This window comes from Carettochelys insculpta, chromosome 5 (assembly GCF_033958435.1).
Source record: "Carettochelys insculpta isolate YL-2023 chromosome 5, ASM3395843v1, whole genome shotgun sequence".
Lineage (NCBI taxonomy): Eukaryota > Metazoa > Chordata > Testudines > Carettochelyidae > Carettochelys > Carettochelys insculpta.
Window position 1 is genome coordinate 125,839,391 of NC_134141.1, and position 24,529 is coordinate 125,863,919.

The 24,529-nt window shown below is 45.4% G+C and overlaps 1 protein-coding gene across 1 annotated transcript in view; it reads left to right on the forward strand.

The window, feature by feature from the left end:
• Positions 1–24,529, forward strand: part of LOC142013949 (dynein axonemal intermediate chain 1-like) — a 233,542-nt gene that overhangs the window by 116,467 nt on the left and 92,546 nt on the right. Inside the window, exons 14-15 of the mRNA XM_074995971.1 lie at positions 9,332–9,480; positions 10,566–10,665. Of these exons, the coding sequence (XP_074852072.1) occupies positions 9,332–9,480; positions 10,566–10,665 (249 nt within the window). The remainder of the gene's footprint in view (positions 1–9,331; positions 9,481–10,565; positions 10,666–24,529) is intronic.

The window sequence follows — 24,529 nt, forward strand, 5'->3', positions numbered from 1 at the left end:
CCCTGCTTATGTGAGTGGGGTCCCTGGCTGGCGGGGGTGGGGGAGACCTGCAGCCCTGCAGCTCTGCAGCTGGCTCATCTCCAGCCATGGGGTCCCTGGCTGGGGGCAGGGAGACCCACAGCTGGAGCATTCTCCCCCCCGCCGCCTTCCCTCAGACATGCAGCTGTCTGACAGCCTTTCAGCTGGGGAAAGAGAGGGAGAAAGCTCTTAGCTTGGTTCCCTCCCCTGCAATGGCAGGAACAGGAAACTGACCAGGCATAAGCTGATCAGTTTCCTGCCCGCAAACTATGGGGAAACTGGAACCAGCCTGTCCCTGGTTCCGAGCTCCTACCACTCTGGGAGCCAGGAAACTGACCAGCCCTGATGATTCCTGGCTCCACTCCCCTTGCAGGAAAATTTGAGTTATGCAGGGGTTGCAGGAACAACCCCTGGGTAACTCCAGGGTTTACTTTATTAGACCATCCACCTGCCCGCCCCACAGACCTCACCCTTGACCAGGTTTCAACTGCCCCCCACAGTCCCAAACTGCCTCCAGCCTTAAACCTGCCCCAGCAGCCCCAAAGCTCCTTCAGCCTTAGCCCCCCGCCAGCAGCCACAAACCACCCCCAGCCTTAGAGCCCCCCAGCAGCCCCAAACCTCCTTCAGCCTTAGACCCCCCCCAGCAGCCACAAATCACCCCCAGCCTTAAAGCTCCCCAGCAGCCCCAAGCTTCCCCAAGGCTTACACCCTCCCCAGTAGCCTCAAACTGCCCCCAGCTTTACACCCCTCCCAGCAGCCCCAAACCACCCCCATCATTAGACTTTCCCTGCAACCCCAAACTTCCCACCCAGTCTTAGACCCCACTGCATCCCTCAACAGCCCCAGCCTTAGACACTCCTCCTCCCACAGCCTCTTCACCCGGGCTGCTAGGCTGGGTGGCTCCCCCAGCCCTCCTGCTCCCAGCAATTAACTCAAGTGTTAAGGTTTCAGTGCCTAGGCATAAGGTAATAGGTATCCCTACTCACAGAGATGGCTGCCATCTTCAGCAGTTATCACTATTGATAGATATCTGCCTGAGGCAGCAGTGTGAAGAAACTGCAAATGGCTTCTTTAACAGCCACACGCAGCTGGAAACTGCACAGCTGGCCACCTTTAACAAATCTAATGGGACCCACGTTTGGGTCCTGACTCATAGGCTGGAAATCCCTGCTCTACATACATACACTACGTTCTATTTCTGGTGCCAAACTATTCAAATACATCAGAAAAGTACCTAAACTCAACTGGTTTATGTCAAGTTACAAGCCCTTGAAACGAACTGGAGACTTTTACATGTATTTTAATGGGAATTTAGTGTAGCTCTTATGAGTTTTTGCCTCTGAGCAGAAATTTGGGAGCCAATTGTGCTCGTATAGTGAGGGATGAGTGTAACATTAGCTAGCAACATTGTAGCTTGCACTAAAAACATTAGGCTGACATGGAACTCTTCAATTTCCCATTGCACGGGTCTCTTCAAAATTCTTTATTCTTTATTTTACTTACAGACATGTTATGTATCAAGGGCTGCATCTACACTTGCATTCCTCTTTCAAAAGAGGCATGCAAATGATGGAAATTGAAAATGCAAATGAAGTACAGATTTACATATCTGGCACCTCATTTGCATATTCTTCTTTCGAAGGAGCTACTTTTGAAAGAAGAAAAGCAGTGTAGATGCTGCTCTTTCAAAAGTAAACCCCATCTTCAAAAGAATCCTTCTTCCCATAAAAAAGGGAAGAAGTGTTTTTCTGAAGATGGGGTTTCGAAATAAGAATATGCAAATGAGGTGCCAGATATGTAAATCTTCACCTTATTGGCATTTTCAATTTCCCTCATTTGCATGCCACTTTCTAAAGAGGAATGCAAGTGTAGATGCAGCCAAGGTAACATAAGAAACAGCTTTCTGGAAGAAGGCTTATAATGTGGAACAAAAAGCACAATTCAAATAGGCAACCATCTTGACAGCCTCAAGCAGATGAGGACTGAGAAAATACAAGATCTCATTAGAAACCACTGGAAAAAATCAGAAAGATTCAGAGTTGTTATTTTTTATGAACCCGCTCTTAAGGTACTAACATGGCTTTTGTGGAGTCCTTTCTCAAGAAAGCTCTTTAAGAAAGGACCAAGTAGAACCAAAGCAAAGACTGTGGTTAGCTCTCTCTCTTTCTCCAACTTATTCTAACTATATCACTGCCGTTTCCCGTGACACACACATTGGCTGAGTGCTAATTTTATCCAAAGACTCGGTCTCCTTACTTACGTCTTTTTAAAATGCTTGCTCTGAGTTCTCAGGGTGTGTGTAACTGCAACTTTTCTTTCAATACACAGATCTAAACTATTCATAAAACAGTGATATGCAAAGAGGCTGATTTCCATTATATGGTCATATTAATGCAGAAACAGTTTTTCCTCTGTGCAAAAGGGCAGAAGATAGACCAGGGTGTAATTAAGATAATGATTTCTTGGCGTCAGACACACTGTTAACTACACTATTTTCTGAAATTCAATGAAATTGTTCTGCAGCTAAAAATTAACATATTATCTTGCTGCTTGCTGGGAGGTTTTAACCCATTGGAAAAATAAAAGGTTTCAGGAACTCATTTTTTATAAGTTTAACAAACAGTCTATAGGCTTGTCCATCCAGAGAGGAGTTTATTCTTGATCCCTGCCTTTCTTGAATATTCGAAGTCAGATCCTTCTTTTTAATTAACACTACAGCAGCACAGAGAACGACCTATGGACACTTGCCAACATTTCCAAGAGTTTCTGAAAAATGAACAGCCCAGGTAAGCTGGAATTTGTGGGCTGCTACGTCGCCATCTGCCCAAGGCTGCATACGTGCTCTTGTAGAGATTAGCATTGTGCAAACATTAAAGGCTCCATCTCCAAAGCCAGCACGAAAGCACGGGTTCCAAGCGCTTTGCTAGATCAAGGCCTTAGTCACCACATTCATAGTGAGCGTGGGACCAATGTCCTCAGTTTACAGTGGAGAAACCAATGCGGAAAACTGAAGGCCCAGATCCGTCAAGCCCCAGTTTTAGGCTCCGCTGAGACGCCCAAGCCCCTCCCCAGTCCCCCAGCTGCAGCCTGACCACACTCAGCACCTACATTTTTGCAGCAAAAGTGGAACCTGTTTCTGACTCTGAACAAGCCCCCTGTTTCCCTACTGTAGGTGTCCAGACACTTATCTCTGGTCTAAGCCTTAGAGCTAACCATGAGCTAGGCATTCACCTGCCTAGTTTGCCTGTGGGGTCGGCTCCAGTAGGCATGCGTAGAGTGGAACAACTTCAACAGAGGAGGGAGGGAGAGCCACATCACAATATCTTACAGTTCAGGAGAGGAGGAGTCTCTGCAGAAGGTAGTGGGCTGTAAAGGAGCTTGCAGCAGCCATAGCTGTAGTCTGCACAGCTGTGCCCCACCAGCCAGACACTAACTAGAGGGCCTCACCAAAATGGAAGGCTTTGTGACTGTAATTTAATAGAAACCCCCCACCCCCCAAAAAATAAAAGACAGTGAGGGGAAACTCAGCCTGTAATGGCTGGAGTATAGGAAACAGGCTCCCCTCCTGAGCTATCAGTGGGTCATCAGGGCAGAGCATGGTTGGAGGGTGCCCTGGGGAAAAGAAGAGTTCAGTGCCTATCGTGAAAGCCAAATCTCAACCAGCCTGTTTAGGGCTTTAAAGACTAGCAAAATGGTTTATTAGGTGAGCTTTCGTGGGACAGACCCACTTCTTCAGACCATAGCCAGACCAGAACAGACTCAATATTTAAGGCACAGAGAACCAAAAACAGTAATCAAGGAGGACAAATCAGAAAAAAATGATCAAGGTGAGCAAATCAGAGAGTGGAGGAGTGTGGGGGAGGAAGGTCAAGAATTAGATTAAGCCAAGTATGCAGACGAGCCCCTATAGTGACTCAGAAAATTCCCATCCCGGTTCAAACCACGTGTTGATGTGCTGAATTTGAATATAAAAGCCAGCTCAGCTGTTTCTCTTTGAATAGTGATGCGAAATTTTTTTTCAGTAACACGCATACCCTTAAGTCATTAACAGAATGCCGCATGCCATTAAAGTGTTGACTAACTGGTTTGTGGATCTGGAGTGTTTTGATGTCTGTTTTGTGCCCATTAACCTTTTGTCTAAGGGAGTTAGAAGTCTGTTTTTGGTTTTCTGTGCCTTAAATATAGAGTCTGTTCTGGTCTGGCTATGGTCTGAAGAAGTGGGTCTGTCCCACGAAAGCTCACCTAATAAATTATTTTGCTAGTCTTTAAAGTGCTACTTGACTGTTTTTTGTTTTGATAGTCTATAGACTAGCACTGTTCCCTCTCTGTTACTATTCAGCCTGTTTAGGGGTGTGTCTGCACTTGAAAGGCTACAGTGACTCAACTGCTCCATGGTAGCACTTCAGTATAGACATTACCTATGCTGATGGGAGGGATTCTCCCATCAGAGTAGGTCAGATACCTCTCCTGTAAACTTGGGAGCTAGGTTAGCTTAATTCCACTGCCCTGGAGTGAGGATTTTTCACACCTCTGAGTTACATAATTAAGCCATCAATTTTCTAGTGTAACAGAGACTTCAGCATAGAGCATCTGCACTTTGCAATCTGCTATTCACATGATAACTGCACACCTGGAGTTATATGGTGTTTATGGCCCATGAATCCATAAAGCATATAGCTGAGGAGAATGCTTATGGATAAACGGCCAGGTTGTGCCATGCAGAGCTCTTGCCAAATACCTCTACGCTAGCTTTCCAAGGCCCTGCTGTCCCTGTGCTCAGTGAGGGACCCTTGCCGATAGGAATTGTCTGTCCATCTGCACATTACTTTACAAGCATGCTTGTCGCTGTTGATTCGCAGGCTGCTTGTGCCCATGCTGGGAGCAAGAGCTTTGTGGTACTGTCCAGAGGTGAAGCTCTGCTGTGTGAAATCTGGTTAGCAGAGGCTATCCAACCAGCAGGATGATTTCTTACAGTGCTCTTTGTTCCATGCAGACGGACCCAAACATGGGCCTCCTCTGGGGAAGAGTGGTTTGTGTAGGATTTGCTCTTTGGTTTAAGTGATTCTTTTTCTTTGTGATCCTCATCTATTTGACGCCTTTAATCAGTGCCCACATCAGCAGTTACTGAAAGCTGAAGTCCATCTCTGCCTGTGGTTCCACCACCTTAGGGGAAGCAATCTTGCATTACCACTGCAGACCTCACAGTGACTCCTTCATGTACTAAACAGATGGTAGTTTGATGTAATAATTCATCATTCTGTGCTTTTGGCAGCAGCCCCTTGAGATATAGTCACTGAATCAATGCTGTCTGAATCTGTGTCAATTCAAGGTGGCATGAGCGATTTGCAAATGTCTCCTTGCACCTCCTGCAGTAAGGAGCTGGAACACTTGTTCAAATGATTCCTTCCCCAGTTCAGCTTTCCAAGTACAAGTTGAACCTCTCTAGTCCAGCACACTCTCATCTGGCAATATCCATAATCCTGCATGTTTTAGCTAGCCAGATGAGCACTTTTTGTGGGTTCAGCCAAGTTTCCTGTGGTCCCATAAAGTTTTTTTACAGCCACCAGTCCTGGCTCTCAGTGTTCTGTGCTGTTATTTAGCTTTAATATACCCCTAAATGTCTTCTAAGAGCCCAGTAAGCAGTGGGAGTGTGGGTAATGTACTAGACAATATTGACCTCTCCTGGGCCAGCAGATTCTCTTGTTTGGCACTGGGGAGGTCCTCACGGTGCCAGACTAGAGAGGTTCAAATTGTACATGGAAGTTTGGAAAGACAGCTGCAGTCTCTTCTGACATGCAGACCTAAACCCAATAGTCAAAGAACAACAATACTAGTTAGCAATTCATCACATGTATAGCACTTTACAAACCATAACTCATCACTCCTCACAAGCTACTGCAATGATTGTTTCTGGTTTGTTCCTGCTGGCTTAGGACCAGCATCTTCAATTGTGGTTTTAAAGTTATGCCTTTATGCCATATTTTAACACCAAATTAACTTTGGCTGATCTCTAGCAGTGATGACTGCCAACAGTTGCCATTGATCTAATATCGGCACCTGTGGTTGTGGTGATCATTGTTCCATCTAATTTTTAATGTCCCGGGGTGGAATAAATTTTGTTATGTGCACCAAGGCATGTGTGGATGTGCACCACCAATAGAAACACATGCTGCCCCCTGTGAGTGGCTGTGGGCACTCTGCCAATCATCTGGGCAGCACCTGAATCTCTCCTGGGCAGCCACCCAAGTGCTCAGTTCACAGGGAACACTGCAGGAGATCCATTATTAAGTACTTTCCCTGAGCCCACCCAGTGAGCACACAGCAGAGAAGGAACTAAGACTGGCTCTTCAAACTTCCAATCCAGGGCTTGATCTTCTGGTTTAATAAATGATGAATATATCACTTCCTGACCATTACAAAATGTAGGGGCTGCCCATTCTGTTTAAATGCACATTGATGGGGCAGGGAAGGGTTTCTATGCTAGTTAGTAGAAACAAAGTGGATACCGAAGTGTGTGGCTGCCAACCAGGAATGCCCCAAAGCATGGAGCGCAGGAGGGTATGAGTGCTGATTAATGAAAGGCTTGCTAGACCCAGATGATTACAAACCAAAAGACAAGCCTCAAGTTTTATTCCCACTCAGAACTACTCACAAACCCTGTTCCCAACACACACAGGCCCTGTGTAATTTCTGCACCATAGTTCCTGTGATTTAGAAAGTAGTGATTATCATAGAATCGTAGAATACTTGAACTGGAAGAGAACTTGAGAGTTCATCAAGTCCAGTCCCCTGCTCAAGCACCATCTCATCCCTGATGGATATTTATCTAACCTTCTCTTAAATGTCTCCAATAAGGGAGATTCCACAGACTCCCTAGATAACGTATTCCAGTGTTTAACTACCCTGACAGTTAGGAAGTTTTTCCTGAGGTCCAACTTACCTCCGTTGCTGCAGTTTAAGCCCATTGCTTCTTGTCTTACCCTCAGAAGTTACAGAGAATAGTTTTTTTCCCTCCTCCTTGTGACAACATTTTAGGTACTTGAAAGTTATTATCATGTCCTTTCTGTCTTCTCTTTTCCGAACAAAATAAAGCTAATTCTTTCTGTCTTCCCACATAGGTCATGTTTTCTAGACATTTAATCATTTTTGTTGCTCTTCTCTGGACCCTCTCCCGTTTATCCACATCGTTCTTGAAATGTGGTGCCCACAACTGGACACAATACTCCAGTTGAGGCCTAATCAGTGCAGAGTAGAGTGGAAGAATTACTTCTTGTGTGTTCTTTACAACACTTCTGTTAATGTATCCCAAATTCATGTTTGCATTTTTTTTGCAAAACTGTCACACTATTGACTCATATTTAGCTTGTGACCCTTAGATGAAATACTCCTTCCTTGACAGCCACATCTTCCTAGACTGCTTCTGTTCCTTGGTTCCACACAGGTTACCTGACTGAGAGGTCATCACAGCTTCCTTAGCTGTAAAACATTCCTAATATAGGTATGGAGCCAATTATCTGTAATTTTACATACAAACATGTCCCCTCACCAATGGGACAATCTCATGTACCTTCTATTGAAGTCAGTGGAGAACTGCTGGAAAATGTGGAGCACTTCCCATACCTTGGAAATCATCTTTCTGCTAAAGTCAACATTGATGTGGAAATCCAGAATTGTCTGAGCTGTGCAAGATCTGCTTTTGCCTGCCTGAGACAATGGGTCTTCACGAACCGGGACATCTATCCCAAGAAAAAGCTACTTGTATACTATGCATGTGAAACCTGGACAACATACAAGCATCATTTGAAGCTCCTGAACAATATCATCAAAGCTGCCTCAGGAAAATCCTAAATATCTCTTGGGGGGATAGGCGCACAAATATTTGCATCCCATAAAAGTCGAACATGACCATTACTGAAGCCATTATCATTCACCACCAACTTCATTGGACTGGTCCTATGGTTTGGATGTCTATCAGCACCTCCCAAAACAGATTCTGAGTTGGAAGAAGGAGAGAGGAGTGTTGGGGGCCAGCAGAAGTGATATATGGATGTGCTGAAGGCACACATGAGAAAGTGCAGCATCGGTGTCAACGTTTGGGAGAACCTGGCCCAAGACCATCCCCAGTGGAGGACTATAACCCGTGAAGGGGTGGTGCAATTTGAGAGATGCCACTGCAGTGCAGACAAGGAGAGATGGAGAAGAAGAAAAGAGCATCCAAAACTGCCCCACACTGCTCCAACAGCTACTAGCACCTGCCCCTTCTGTGATAAGATCTGTGGCTCCAGAATAGGGATGATCAGCCATCAATGCACTCACAAATAGGAGGGTGACAAGAAGACGTCCTACTCGTTATCGATTGACCTCCAGGAAGAACACACAAACATGGCACAGATACAAGTAGCATAAACAGGTTCAGTGAATCACCAGCTTTCATTAGACACCTCACTTGGCCCACTTGGCACAGGATTTGGTGCAAACTTAATACAATGGTTGCAGAACTGGTTTTCGTATTTAATTTAAAATCCAGTAATGTCCAACCATCCTTTGTAATTTGACCTAGTTTCCACTTTTTATAGGACTCCTTTTTGATTTTTAGATCACTCAAGATCTCCTGGTTATGCCAAGGTGGGTTTCCTGTCATACTCCCTCTCTCTTCTATGCAGTGGAATACTTTGCTCTTGTGCTCTTAGTAATGTCACTTTGAAAAACTGCCAACTGTCTTCAATTGTTTTCTCTCATAGTCTTGCTTCCCTTGGGACTGACCCTACCAGCTCCCTACATTTGCTAAAGCATCTTCTTGAAATGCATCGTCTATTTTGCTGTTCTTCCTTCTGTTATTTCTTAGAATCATTATTACTTTCTCCCAAGTTGCCTTCTACTTTCAAATTTTCAGCTAGTTCCTCCCTATTAGTTAAAATCAAATATAGAAAATCTTTCTCTGTATTTTGAAATAAATTGTCCCCTATACATTCCAAACTCAGTTGGTTATGCCCCAGCTCTCACTCATACTCAGATAATAACACTGACTTTGTGGCTGCTTAAACCACCTTCAAAAATACCAGAGCTTGCCTATTCAGGTCAGCTTCCCTGACAGGCTGGAATCACAGTAGAGAGTGGGAAATTCTTACACTCAGAAAGCTTTGGTGTTTTGTGCTGTAGGAGGGACATGTTTTCAATGAAAGCTTAGATACTGTAGAAAAGGTCACAACTCCTGCTCCCCACAAAAAGCAGAGTAGAGAACCACCTTTCTAGAGCAGCCAAATGATTTTGAGGCATATCTGATTTCTGTGGCTGATCCCTGGTTCCTTTGCAGTGTTCAAAATCCTATTCGAGCCAGTTTCTGGACACCTTTGATGCTCACCACATGGCTGTTGATGCAGTGAGCTGGAATCCTTACCACATGAAAGTCTTCATTTCCTGCAGCTCTGACTGGACTGTCAAGATCTGGGACCACACCATAAAGTAAGTCTTGCTGTGTCCTAGCCTTGCCCCGGAGAGCATGATTTATGCTCTTATGTTACAAACCTTCCACGTGCAGCTGCCTTTGGCTGCTAAGATCTATGGTTATGGTTTCACTTTAAGTTGGATTTATTACTCACTACTCTCTTTTATGCCCGTTATTCACTTTTCACTGGGGACAGGTCTAAACTCTTCCAAAAATCGATTTAAGATATGCAGCTGCAGCTATATGCGTTGCATAGCTGACATCAACATATCAGAAACAGGTTTGTCACTCCGTCCCCACAGCAGGGGGTCAATGGGAGAAAGTCAACTTCCCTTACTTCTCGTGACACCAGTGAGTACGACGAGAGTCAACAGTGGAGCCCTGATGGTTCGATTTAGCGTGGCCTCACTAGGCACACTAAATCAAACCCTGGAAGATCAACCACCACTGTGTTGATCTTTCAGTTAGTGCAGATGTACCCTGAGGGTAACAGCTCCTTCAGAAATCAAAGGAGGTACAGCCCTGGATTGCTGCCTCCTCTTGTAAGTGTATCTTGTACCAGGGTGAAATCCCCTCCAGGCCATAATTTAAAAACTTTAATATAGCTACACGAGGTACCTGCCCTCCTGCCTGGATCCCAGGTCACACAGGTCAAGGTGGCTGCCTCAATGTTTCAAAGGCATTGGGTCCAGATACCTGAGAGATCCACTCTCCCTCTGCAGCCTGGACCTCCACTCACAGCTGTCACACTGGAGCAATGATATTGTTAGCCAACCTTCCTGGGAGTCAAGGAGAGACTAGCAAACTCACTGCAGGAAGAGACGGCTGAGCACGAACCTCACCCCACTCAAACTTTCAGCCAGGCTTTCCCACACTAGCTCCCTCATTCTCTCAAACACAAAACTTTCTGACCCAGTTTCTTGGCAGCAGAGAGAGAAGGAAAGCACTGGCATCTGTGAGCTCCTCTAGGAAGACAACCCAGTACAACATGGATGAGGGTTTAGCTGCTTGGAACAGCACAGGCTGCCTGGGCCACTGCGTGTTTCATGTGTCAGGGGATATATAATTGAATGAGATCTTCATCTGGGGCCTTTCTTTCCAGGACCCCAATGTTCATCTTTGACCTGAATTCTGCTGTGGGAGATGTTGCATGGGCCCCTTACTCCTCCACTGTCTTTGCTGCAGTCACCACAGATGGGAAGGTAAGAGGCTGGAGTGGGATTAAGGAATCTAATGTCCTGGACAGAGAAGTGGCAGTACAGCTGAAAGCAACTGGCCAGCTGCTGGTGGGGTGAATTGAGCTGCTTCATTTGGGAGGGAGCTCAAAGGCCAAGGAGTTGGAATGCATGCAAGCCTCTCTCCAGGGAGAGGAGGAACACTTTGCTGAATATTGACGCTGTACAGCCTTATTTTCTGCCTTCCCACCCCAGGGTCCATAGCACACTGGTGGCCTAACACAACCGGGCTGCAGAAGCTTGGTCAGCAACACTTCCCATTCTCTCCCAAGCCCTTCACCCTTGTTTCCACAGCATACTCCCCAGATGCCCTGGCCAGAAATCTTTAGCAGGCAGACCAGACTTCTGCACAGCAGTGCATGCTCCTGAGCTGGTCCTAAACTGAAGAGAAGGGCCCTTTGAGGGATCAGCTGCATCACTTGCCGTGGCTATGCCAAATTCCTCAGGATAAAAGCTGCATGTGCCCTCTCTGCTGGGGACTGAGTGGGTGGGCAAGATCAGCGTGGCTTATCCTTCCTGGGGACCAAACCCGGCCCTTGGCCTAAGCCATCACTGCTTCCACTGAAGCCTAGAGAATAATGCCTCCCTTTGAGCACAGGGGATAATGTAGTGCAAGGCAAGAAGAGAGGTGGGCAGACTGCTTTCTCATACACCTTCCTCTGTTACTTCACTGCTTTCCCTTACAGCCCCTGAGCATTTAACTCATTCGCTTTGAACCCTCCTGAGCACCGCATTGACCCAAGTACATTGCCTCTTACAGCCTCTGCCTGACTGATTTCTACCCAACTTGCACCCAGTTCTGTTCTAATTCATTTTAGCCCAGAAGCCTCCATGGGAGCTGCACCTCCTCATGCAAGAGCTGAAACTGTCTCATTAAGCCTTACACGACTCCTGTGTGTAGATGCTATTGTGCCCGTTCTGGAGATGAGAAACCCTCATGTAACTTGCATCAGATCATTATCGATTAGTTTCGGGACACAGGGAAACAATATAGTAAAGCAAATAACACAAAATTAGTTATAGTCATGTGCCCAGAGCTGGCCAGTACAACTTTGCTATAATTAAATGGCATGAAATTAGTACTTTTCACACCATGCTGAGAGAGAGGGGCAGGGAATGTCTCCAATAATAATGACTTGATAACAAAGTACTTAGGCTAAGCCTAACGTTGCATTGACGGGAGCTATATTTTAGCCCCTACCCATTCATCTAGCACCTCGTAAATTAAGTCAGCCCTGGCAGACTGCTGGCAATGCTTAGGTAGGCATCGTTCATTAGTGCTTCTACATTTCTTTAAGATTCCATTGCTTTAAAGCTGTGGGACAGATTCCCTGCTGGTGTCAGGCAGCAGCGTGCTACAGCAGATCATTTGGTGCCAGTCTGATTGCACCAGCAGAGAACTTGGGTCTGTGAATTCACAGGTGCATATCATCAAGTTGGCATTATCAGTGACTTCATTACAATTTAACCCTGAGATAACAGAAGAAAAATCAATTTCTCTGATATATTTGTGAACCCTCCCGCTATACCATTTGAGGCTGATAACCCAGCATAGCTCACAAGCAAGACAATGTCAAATATAATGCATAGTCAAACAGCTGCCAGGGAAAACCTCAGATGCTGCAGCCTTCAGGAAATGATGCCATCACTAAAGATTTTCTAGCATTTTATCAATGAAGTGGGTTTTACTCATGACCTCATGCATTAGCTGATTTCTAAAGTTCTGCAAAACTGCTTGTTGCTTCCCAAAAAGTGGCAGATCCCCAAAAGCCTGGCCGCATTCCGGTCCGGGTGCCTAGTTCAGCCTGGCAGCTGGCACGAACCGAGTATGCAGCTCATGCCTCTGAGCACAAAGAATTGCCGTTTTGGCCCATGACCCTTAGCAACAAGCTGTAGGTGCTGAATGATTATGATATGCAGAGGCAGTGATCTGATGTGATGAGGGCAACACCAGGTCTCAGCTCACTTCAGCTTCTTGCTCATGCAGTATGTCCAGAGTGCTTTAATCCTCTCAGATTGTGTCAGAGACTCTGTTAGCACCCTACCAGTTGTTCCTTATATTTAACTACATGTTGGCACCACATGATCTTTGTACCAAACTTTCCCTTACTGCTTGCTCCTCCCCTGACCTCCCCTAACTGGATAGATTCATTTCCCAGTGCTCTGCAAATGTGACAGTTTATGTTGCTGTACTTGCAGGACCACGGGCTCACTCCTACTAGCACTTAGTCACCGAGTCCCACTGCAGTCATGTGATGGAGAGCTGTGGTGTTAGAGTCCCAGGCAGGCAGGGCACAAAATACCGGCAGTTTTGTATCACTGCCGTAAACAATTTGAAAAGAAAACTCTGATCAGTTGGAGCCTGTAGTTTTAGGCCCTGCAGAGTGTTCTTGTCTGAAACAGACCAGACAGCTGAGAGATTGGATCACAGATAGGATTAGAAACTGTCTGTGGGAAAATAACACAGGCTAGGCTGGGTTGACTAGGTCACAGGCTGAGATGCTGAGGTACAAAAATAAGTAATATTATGTTAACACGTGCCATCTCCTCTGCTGAGTCCTCCCCCAACCCATTACCTTCCCAGTATGTAACCATTCCAGACCCCTCTTCCACCCATCACTTACCTCCTCAGTGTGGGTCCCTGTCCCAGAAGCCCAGACAGGTGCAGCTGGAACCTAGTGAATATTACAAAGTGTTTGTAGGTCATGGCAGTGGGTGGGGAGGTGATGGGTGCATGCAGTGAAGGGGATCTGACAGAGTGAGACTTCCAAAATCTAGCTGCGTTTATGGGACTGGCTATCAATCCAGCATTGACTAGGGCTGACATAAGATAGCTTTATCAGAGCCTATTAATTGCCAAATGCTTCAGGGCCCACACAAAATCCACTTATTGCTTTGTTGTAATTCAATGTAAAGTGAACTACAGAGAGAGCACGCTCTGCCTCAAACAAATGATCACTGCAGACTGGTGTAGTCAGTGTTTGTGTACTGTAGAAAAGATATATTCAACCATAACAAAACAAGGAGTGACAGCCGTAAAATATGAATCATGAATTACTCTTTAATCCTGTGGGACCCAATTTACCATTGCTCTGCACCTGATCTTGCTGCTTATTGTCGGTGCAAAAGGGATGTAAAATACTGCTCTTGATCCTCCCGCATCAGAAACAATGGGGAGTCTATAACATGAATTGCTCCTGTTCACATGGAAGCACCATAGGATAACAGGCTTCAGGTGAAGCCGATAGAAGCCACTATAATCACTGCATTTGTGGTTGGAGGGTTGGAGTAGTAGAATTTTCCCAAACCAGGTGTAGGTTTGGCCCTTTAAAATCACAGAGTCTGAGAAACTCAGAGGGAGAGAAGCAAATGGACAGGCTGTCAGAGGGTGAGGGATCTCTGGACTGTAGGACCAACCAAGGCTAGAGGAAGCTAACTGTAGTGGTCAGAGGAAAACTTCATAATTCTGAAAAGTGAACTCCAATCTTGAAAAATATCACCTGAACCCCCTCTTGTGGCTTTCAAAAGCAACCCCCCTAACCTCTCCAAGTTCATCATCAGAAGCTAGCTCCCTGTGATTCAACTCAAAGCAGTGCCAGATCCTGCCAAAACAACAGATGCAGACATAGCCCCACTATTACAGCGATCAACCCTAAACCCCTGCCACCCAAGCATGCCCTTTGAGACCCCTGGGTCCCATGCATACCAATCAAAACATATGGCGGACCTTGGCTAGTGCACTAAATGCTGCAATAATTATCGTGGGTGAAAACAGACAATCTCTGTACTCTTGAATGAATTCATACAGGAAAATAAGACAAAAACACCGTATCATGTGGGTGAGCACTTTTCACAAAGTAATTCGTCCTCATCTGTAGAGTCCTGTGTGTGTACAAAATTGGTATCCACACCTGCATCTACAAAAGTGAACCACCGATATAAAGCAGATAGCTGCAAATTTGCAGGGTTCTAGATACAAAATTTGCATCCACAGCTGCATCTGTATCTGCAAAAAATTGCTGCAGATGTCCACATACACATCTGCAGATGCCCATGGCTATAAAGTGGATAGCCGTGGATTTGCAGGGCTTTATGAATCTGTCTGCTAAGTCCTTATCCTCAGAAGAAATCTACACAACACTTCCATATGACGAGTGAGAAAATTTAAATTCAGAACTTGTCTAGACACTAAAAATCATGCTATTTATAAAAACACTGGATTTACGGCTTATTACATCCATCTGTAATGCACTTATCCCTCCTATTTGTCCTGCAGTTAGCTGTGACACTGAGTACCTTTCCCAGATCTGCAGAAGAGTTCTGTGTAGCGCCAGACTTGTCTCTCTCATGAACAGAAGTTGGTCCAATAAAGATTTTACCTTCCTACCTTGGCACTTTAAGATCCTGTAATTTCCAAAGCTATAGCAACTCTGTTACATTTTTTGCAAAGTAACTGCATTGCAGGTTGTGCTTATTGTCTATGAAGAGCCCTTTAAACTGACGTGGGGATTGACATTTTTATTTTAAATCTGTACTCTGCAGCTTAGTTATATTTCTGGATAAATTGGAAAAATGTACTGAGGTAAACAGGGTGAAGTTTAATAAGGACAAATGCAACGTGCTCCACTTGGGAAGGAACAATCAGTGTCACACATACAGAATGGGAAGAGACTGTCTAGGAATGACTACAGCAGAAAGGGATCTAGGGGTTATAGTGGACCACAAGTTAAATTTGAGTCAACAGTGTGATGCTGTTGCAAAAAAAAAAGCAAACATGATTCTGGGATACATTAACAGGTGTGTTGTGAACAAGACACGAGAAGTCATTCTTCCGCTCTACTCTGCACTGGTTAGGCCTCAGTTGGAGTATTGTGTCCAGTTCTGGGCACTGCAGTTCAAGAAAGATGTGGAGAAATTAGAGAGGGTCCAGAAAAGAGTGACAAGAATGATTAAAGGTCTAGAGAATGTGACCTATGAAGAAAGGCTGAAAGAATTGGGCTTGTTTAGTTTGGAAAAGAGAAGATTGAGGGGGGAACATGATAGTGGTTTTCAAGTATCTAAAGGGGTATCATAAGGAGGAAGGAGAAAACTTGTTCTTCTTGGCCTCTGAGGATAGAACAAGAGGCAATGGGCTTAAACTGCAGTGGGGGAGGTTTAGGTTGAACATTAAGAAAAAGTTCCTAATTGTCAGGGTGGCCAAACAGTGGAATAAATTGCCAAGGGAGTTTGTGGAATCTCCATTGCTGGAGATATTGAAGAACAGGTTAGATAGATGTCTATCAGGGATGGTTTAGACAGTACTTGGTCCTGCCACGAGGTCAGGGGCCTGGACTCAATGGCCTCTTGAGGTCCCTTCCAGTCCTAGTATTCTATGATTCTATGATTCCACATCTTCAGCATGCTCCTGATATGACACAAAGGCTACGTCTACACTAGCCCAAAACTTCAAAATGGCCAGGAGCAGATGGGAATTCTATGAGCAGATGGGAATAAGGGGACTTCGAAGTAGCCAGGGTCCTTTCGAAAAAGAGCCTCATGGCGACGAGCCACGTCAGTTTCGAAGTGCCACAGCCGCCTGCATGCTAATGAGGTGCTGAATATGTATTTCAGCGCTTCATTAGTAAACTTCGAAATGGCCATTTGCATGGCCATTTCGAAGTTTTTGGCTAGTGTAGACATGGCCAAAGTCAACAAACATTTGGGTGTAGATACTAATGTGGTTAGCACTTGAAAGACACCTTGCTGGAAGGTATTTGCAGCTTTAGGTTAGAAATAACAAAACCCCAGCAGAGGAAATCTGAGGGTTTGTCCAGATGACCTAATAGAGCACAGCAAGTTGGGGTGTAAATCAACCCTGCACAAACCAGCCGTGGCCTTTGTGTCTGTATGGACGCTGTGGCTGCATGATATCAGTGCCCCAGTGCACTTTGATCTCCTCCTGTTTCAAAGTAGGAGCGTGTAGGGCACAGCCGTAGTGTTCCCAGGGACAGATAACATCCAGTAGGTTAGTGTGGAGCAGGTTTACACCCAAGATTGCTGTGCAGATGATACCCAGGTGGGAGGGGTTGCAAGTGCTTTGGAGGAGAGGGTCATAATTCAAAGTGATCTGGACAAAGTGGAGAAATGGTCTGAGATAAATAGGATGAAATTCAATAGGGACAAATGGAAAGGACTACACTTAAGAAAGAACAATCAGTTGCACACATACAAATTGGGAAGTGACCGCTAATGTGAGTCAATGGTGCGATACTTGCAAAAAAAGCAAACATCATTTTGAGGTGCATTAACACGGGGCAAGCAAGAAATGAGAAGTAATTCTTATGCTCTATACTGCACTGATTAGGCCTCAGCTGGAATATTGTGTCCAGTTGTGGGCACCACATTTCAAGAAAGATGTAGAGAAATTGGAGAGGGTCCAAAGAATAGCAACACAAATTATTAAAGGTCAAGAAAACATGGCCTGTTAGAGAAGACTGAAGGAAGTGGGTTTGTTTACTTTGGAAAAGAGAAGGCCGAGGGGGCACACGTAACAACTTTTAAGTCGCTAAAGGGAGGAGGGTGAAAAATTATTCTCCTTAACTTCTGAAGACAGGACAAGAAGCAAGGGCTTAAATTGCAGCAAGGGAGGCATGGGCTGGACATTAGGAACAGCTTCTTAACTGTCAGGGTGGTTAAGGACTGAAATAAATTGCCTAGGGAGATTGTGGAATCTCTGTTTTTGGAGATAGTTAAGAGCAGGTTAGTTAAACACCTGTCATGGATGTTCTAGATCAGTAGTGTCCAAGAAAAATTTAACCAATTGCCACAACCCCAGCCCCTAGCCAGGCGCCCCCCCCCTGCAGCCAGGCACCCCATCACCATCCAAGCACCGCTCCCCACACCCAGGCACACCCAACAGCCAGGCACCCCCCCAAAGATTTCTCACTTGAAGCTGTGCTGCACCATGTGAGCTGCCTGGGGCTGAAGTGTCTCTGCGGCTGGAGCTGCTGCTGCATGAGCCGCACCAGTCTGAAGCCCACTGGGGCTGGAGGAGCTGATACCTGAAATTTCCCATTTTCAGAATTGCTTGTGGAGGGTCCAGCAGAACATAAATCTCTCCCCCCATTCACTGGAACCTCAGTGTCAGGAGCACAGGGCTGAAGAGGAGGCCAGGTTTTGATGTAGTTAAAGGAAAACAATGTTAAAATCCCATTTTGATTTATAATAAATCAGCCCAAATCTGCCAAAATAAACTACAAACCCTAAGTCTTAGACAAGTAAAAACCACCCTTAGAGCCCATTTCTCAGGCTGGATAAAACTCAGAATTTCCATATTTGAGAATTCCAATAATTGCAGAACAGTTGGGAACATATTGCAAAAAAACATCTAGAGACCTCTTCCAACCTTCCTGCAAGATTAATTGCAAAAGAAGATTAAGACACACTTGTCACTCTGACAACTTAATGTTAGAAAGGAAACTAAATGGAAAATAATGGTGTGACCACCCTTGTACTCGTCTAGATAATCTCCACGATAAGAAAGCCAAGACTGAGCAATTCCCTTGTTGTACTGAAGAGCAGCAGAAAAATCTTGTTTTAAAAAATAAAATAAACAAACCCCAACAACCTAAAACCTGAATCTTGGAACAAGTGAAGCAATGTAGAGTTCATTAAGTGTAAGGATATTTGCTTTCATGTTTTTGTAGCCGAGATACTGCTAACACAGTGAAGGTACAGTGCTATTACCCCTATCTCTTGTAAACACTGATGGCTTCAAGATAAATGGCATCCCACTGCATACACTTTTCAAAGGATAGTTCTTATACTGATGCTCCCAGGGCATTTTCTCCCATTACTAAAGGTACTGACCTTTCAAGATATGAAATATTTTAAACTACACAATGTTCGGAAAATCAACTAATACTTCCTGACACTTTACAAGCGAGTTTGCCCTTTTCTGCCTTTGTAAACATACTTTTCCGAACAATTATTTTGTATAACAAATATCAAAGATCAGATTCCTAGTGTATCTTACAGAAAAGTGTTCCCTGTGATGCTGATGGAAGGGGTTTATAATCCATCAGGAAGCCGGTCCCTTCCTGGGAATGCTGGTGAATACGTGGCTTTAGCTAGCATGTGTATTTATTTTGGAAACTGTTTTAAGGAGGGTGTTGGCTCCTTAAGAATAATCAGAGGAAAAGATTGGTGTCTGGGATTAAAAGTATGAAAGATTTATCAGATAAAAGGTTCTCAGAAACATTTTAGCTTTTCTGGTGCTTACTGGGCGTTCAATCATATCCAGCAACTAGTATCAGAGGGATAACCATGTTAGTCTATATCCACAAAAACGAGGAGGAGTCCTGTGGCACTTTTAAGACTAACAGATTTATTAGGGCATAAGTTTTTGTGGGCAAAAGCCCACTTTTTCCAATGCACCTTTCCCTTCATGCATCTGATGAAGTGAGTTGTGACTCACGAAAGTTTATGCCATAATAAAAGTGTTAATCTTTAAGGTACTATCAGACTCCTTGTTGGTGTTGGTGAAATAGACTAATATGGCTACCTCTGAGACCTAATAAATCTGTTAGTTTTAAAGATGTTGCAAGACTCCTCATTATCTTGCAACTGCTACTTACACAAGTATTATGTTGGGCTTGATTCTGAGAGCTAGCAAGTAACCTCTACTTTGTACACAGGCCAGAGAACTCCCCAAAATGTTTCCTCAGCTCAAACAGCATCCCAGCTTGCAACATGTTCTCCCACAGTGATCCCTTCTGACTTTGAAATCTATCTATCTAATCTATCTATCTGTCTATGTCTATTTTGTACACATCTTCCCACTCAGGGCTGAGTGCTCACATTAGCAAGGGCAAAGTCAGTCCAAAACACCGCTGCCAAAAATTACCTTCTCTTCACACATCCCACATTCTGAATCCACTGGTTGCCTCCCCATCACCCTACATACCAAGTTCTTCCGCCCCTTCCCTCTTGGCCTATAACTTTGATCTCAAATGCTATTGCTATGGAACTGTCTTGATACCCCACTGGCTTTGTTCTCCTCTTCGCCTTTAGTGGCTTTTTCTTTGGTGCCCACCAGTGTGGGTATTTTCACCTTTTACTCACCCCTCCACCATCCTCTCCTCAGTCAAATAATTCAGTCAGAACAAAAAAGCCATCATGTAGCACTTTAAAGACTAACAAAATAATTTATTAGGTGGTGAGCTTTCATGGGACAGACCCACTTCTTCAGATCTATAGCCTTACCAGGACAGACTCAATATATAAAACACAGAGGTCCAAAACTTGTTACAAAACATCAGAAAACTTCCTGACAACACCATCCTTGCCACCACGGATGTAGAGGCCCTGTACAGTAATATTCCACATGAAAATGGACTAGAAGGAATCAGGAATAACATCCCTGACATTACCACAGTTAATCCGGTGTCTAATCTATGTAACATTGTTCTCACCCACAATTATTTCTGATTTGGGGACAACTTATACCTCCACATTAGTGGCACTTCCATGGGCACCCACATGGCTCCACAATATGCTAGTATATTTGTGGCTGACTTGGCACAATGATTCCTCAGCTCTCGTCCCCTAGGATACCTCCTTTACTTACGATACATCAGTGCCATCTTTATCATTTGGACCCATGGAAAAGAGACTCTAGAAAAATTCCACAGAGACATTAACAATCTGCACTTCACAATCAACTTCAGCCTTGACCACTCCACATGAGAGATACATTTCCTGGACACTACAGTACAAATCACTGATGGCCACATCGATACCACTCTTTACCAGAAACCCACTGACTGTTACGCTTACCTACCTGCTTCTAGCTTCCATCCTGCACACACCACATGATCTATCCATCAGTCAAGCCCTGAGATACAATCACATCTGCTCTAATCCTACTGACAGAGACCGAAAACTACAAGATCTCTACCAAACATTCATAAACCTCAATTACTCACCAGGGAAAGTTAAAAAAAAAAAAAATCAGCAGGGCAAATACCCAGAAATGAACTACTCCAAGGCAGGCCCAAAAAAGCCAATAACAGAACACCACTTATTACCTACAGCCCCCAATTCAAACCACTGCAACACATCATTAAAGACCGACAACCTATCCTAAATCATGATGCCACACTCCAGAAGGCCCTAGGTGACAGGCCTATTCTCTCTCAACCTCCTAACTTTATGAGGATTCGCACTAGCAACCACACGCTATACCCCAATAATACTGGTCCTGAAACTTTTCCTTGCAACAAGCCCCATTGCCACCTTTGTCTACATATCTATTCTGGAGATACCATCACTGGGCCTAACCACTTTAATTACATAATCAGGGTGACATCCTCCTGTTCCTCAGTTAACGTCATATGTGCCATCATGTGCCAACAGTGCCCACACACTATGTATATGACAACAATTTTTGGACCCCTGTGCTTTATATATTGAGTCTGTTCTGGTAAGGCTATGATCTGAAGAAGTGGGTCTGTCCCATGAAAGCTCTTCACCTAATAGATTATTTTGTTAGTCTTTAAAGTGCTGCGTGACTGCTTTTTTGTTTTGATAAAATACAGACTAATATGGCTCTCTCTCTGATACCATTCAATCAGGCTTAATCACAGAATCATAAGGCTGGAAGGGACCTCCTGGTGAAGTAGTTTTTCCTAATATCTAACCTACACCTCTCCCTCTTCAGCTTCAGACCATTACTCCTTGTTCTGCCATCTAACTCCACTGAGAACAGTTTTTCACCCTCCTTTTTAGAGCTCCCCTTCATGAAGTTGAAGGCTGCTATTAAATCACCCCTCAGTCTTCTCTTCTGCAAACTAAACAAGCCCAAATCCCTCAGCTTCTCCTCATAGGTCTTGTGCTCCAGCCCCTTAATTATTTTTGTTGCTCTTCGCTGAACATGCTCCAGCACAGCCACATCCTTTTTATACGGAGGTGGGGGGGGGGGGGGCAAAACTGGACACAGTATTCCAGATGTGGCCTCACCAGTGCCAAATACAGGGGAATAACTACTTCTCTAGATCTGCTCGAAATGCTCCTCCTAATACACCCTAGTATGCCGTTAGCCTTCTTGGCTACAAGGGCACACTGTTTACTCATATCCAGCCTTTCATCCACCATAACCCCTAGGTCCCTTTCCATCGTGCTGCTGCTGAGCCAGTCGGTCCCCAGCCTATAACAATGCTTGGGATTCCTCTGCCCCAGGTGCAGGACTCTACACTTCTCCTTATTGAATCACATCAGATTTTCTTTGGCCCAATCCTCCAATTTATCCAGGTCACTCTGAATACTATCCCTACCTTCCAACGTATTTACCTGTCCCCTAGCTTTGTGTCATAAGGAAACTCGCTGAAGGTGCAGTCCAGTCCCTCATCCAGGTCATTAATAAAGATGTTGAATAACACCGGCCCCAGAACCGAGCCTTGTGGCACACCGCTTGAAACAGACCTCCATCCAGATATTGAGCCATTGACCACTACCCCTTGGGCCCGACCATCAAGCGAGCTTTCTATCCATCTTATAGTCCAAGGATCCAATCCGTATTTCCTTAACTTATGGACAAGAATGTTGTGGGAGGCCGTATCAAAAGCCTTGCTGAAGTCAAAGTATATCACATCCACTGACTTCCCCATGCCCACGGAGCTTGTTACCTCGTCATAGAAGCTAATCAGATTGGTGAAGCAGGACTTGCCCCTGGTGAATCCATGTTGGCTACTTTTGATCACTTTCCCCTCTTTCAAGTGCTCCAAAACGGATTCCTTGAGGATTCCCTCCATTATTTTCCCAGGGATTGAGGTAAAGCTGATGGGTCTATAGTTCCCTGGATTGTCCTTCTTTCCTTTTTTAAAGATGGGCACTACATTTGCCTTCTTCCAGTCATCTGGTATCTCCCCTGATCTCCAAGAGTCTTCAAGGATAATGGCCAAAGGTTCAGCAGTGACCTCTTCCAATTCCCTCAGTACCCTGGGGTACATTAAATCCAGACCCATGGACTTGTGCACCTCTAGTTTTTCCAGATAGCTCAGAACTTGTTCCTTCCCCACAGATGGCTGCCCTCCACCTTCCCATACTGCATCGTCTAGGACCATCATGGGGAAGTTGACTTTGTCCGTGAAGACTGAGACAAAAAAAGCATTGAGTACTTCAGCTTTTCCTGCATCATCTGTCACCAGGTTACCTCCCTCATCCAGTAATGTCCCCACACCTTCTTTGATAACCTGTTTATTGTTCACATGCCTGTAGAAACCCTTCTTGTTACTTTTCACATCCCTTGCCAGCTGCAGTTGGAATTGTGCCTTCGCTTTCCTGATTACTGCCCAGCATTCTCTAGCCATATGTTTATACTTCTCCTAAGTCAACTGTCCACGTTTCCATTTCTTGTATGCATCTTTTTTTAATTTAAGCTGACTAACGATTTCCCTGTTAAGCCAAGCTGGTTGCCTACCATGTTTGTATTTCTTACTATACAGGCAGATCATTTGTTCCTGTGCCTTCAGTAAGACTTCTTTAAAATACTGCCAGTTCTCTTCAACTCCCACCCAGAGCCTGACCCCTCACCCCCTCCCACACCCAAACTCCCTCCCAGAGCCTGACCCCTCACCCCCGCACACCCAAACTCCCTCCCTGAGCCTGACCCCCATCCCCTCCCACATGCAAACTTCCTCCCAGAGTCTGACCCCTCACCCCTCCCACACCCACACTCCCTCCCTGAGCCTGACCCCCATCCCCTCCCACAGGCAAACTTCCTCCCAGAGTCTGACCCCTCACCCCTCCCACACCCACACTCCCTCCCTGAGCCTGACCCCCATCCGCTCCCACATGCAAACTCCCTCCCAGAGCCTGACCCCTCACCCCTCCCACACCTATACTCCCTCCCAGAGCCTGATCCGCACCCCTCCCACACCCACATTCCCTCCCCAAGCCTGACCCCTCACCCCTCCCACACGCACACTCCCTCCCAGAGCCTGTCCCCCCATCCCTTCCCACACCCAAACTCCCTCCCAGAGCCTGACCCCTCACCCCCACCACACCTAAACTCCCTCCCAGAGCCTGACCCCTCACCCCCTCCCACACCTAAACTCTGTCCCAGAGCCTGACCTCTCACCCCTTCCCACACCCAAACTGCCTCCCAGAGCCTGACCCCTTATCCCTCGCACACCCACACTCCCCCCAGACCCTGACCTCCCATCCCCTCCCACACCCAAACTGCCTCCCAGACCCTGACTCCATCCCCTCTCACACCCACACTCCCTCCCAGAGCCTGATCCCCCCATCCCCTCCCACACCCAAACTCCCTCCCAGAGCCTGACCCCTCACCCCCCCATCCTAACCCCTCCCTCCCTGACTCCCCCCTGAACCCACACTCCTGCCTCACCAAACTCCCTCCTGGAGCCTTAGGCAGGTGCAGGAGGCAGGACTTGGAGCCATTCTGGGTATCTTCAGAAATTATACAAACCGGCTATCCCTGCTTCCCTGAACCCTTATTTCATGCCATATCTGTTCTGACACTCTAATGGAACAAAATTATGTCCCTAATAAATATGTAGGGACAGCGTATATATTTTTGACTACTTTTAGGTTTATATTATTTATATGTAAGAAGTTGGGTTCCACAGTCTCTGTGAGTAGAAAGACAAGACTCCATTTAGTGCTGAACTATAGAGCAAGCAGGAATCTCTTAATGAAGGGGTATGTGAAGAATATGAGCTTACCCTTACTGGTAACACATCTTATTCCACAGCATGTTGCAAACATAAGAAAGTGATTTGCAGATAGCCTGTAAGAATCAATGTTGTTAGAAGTGGACTCTAGCGATCTC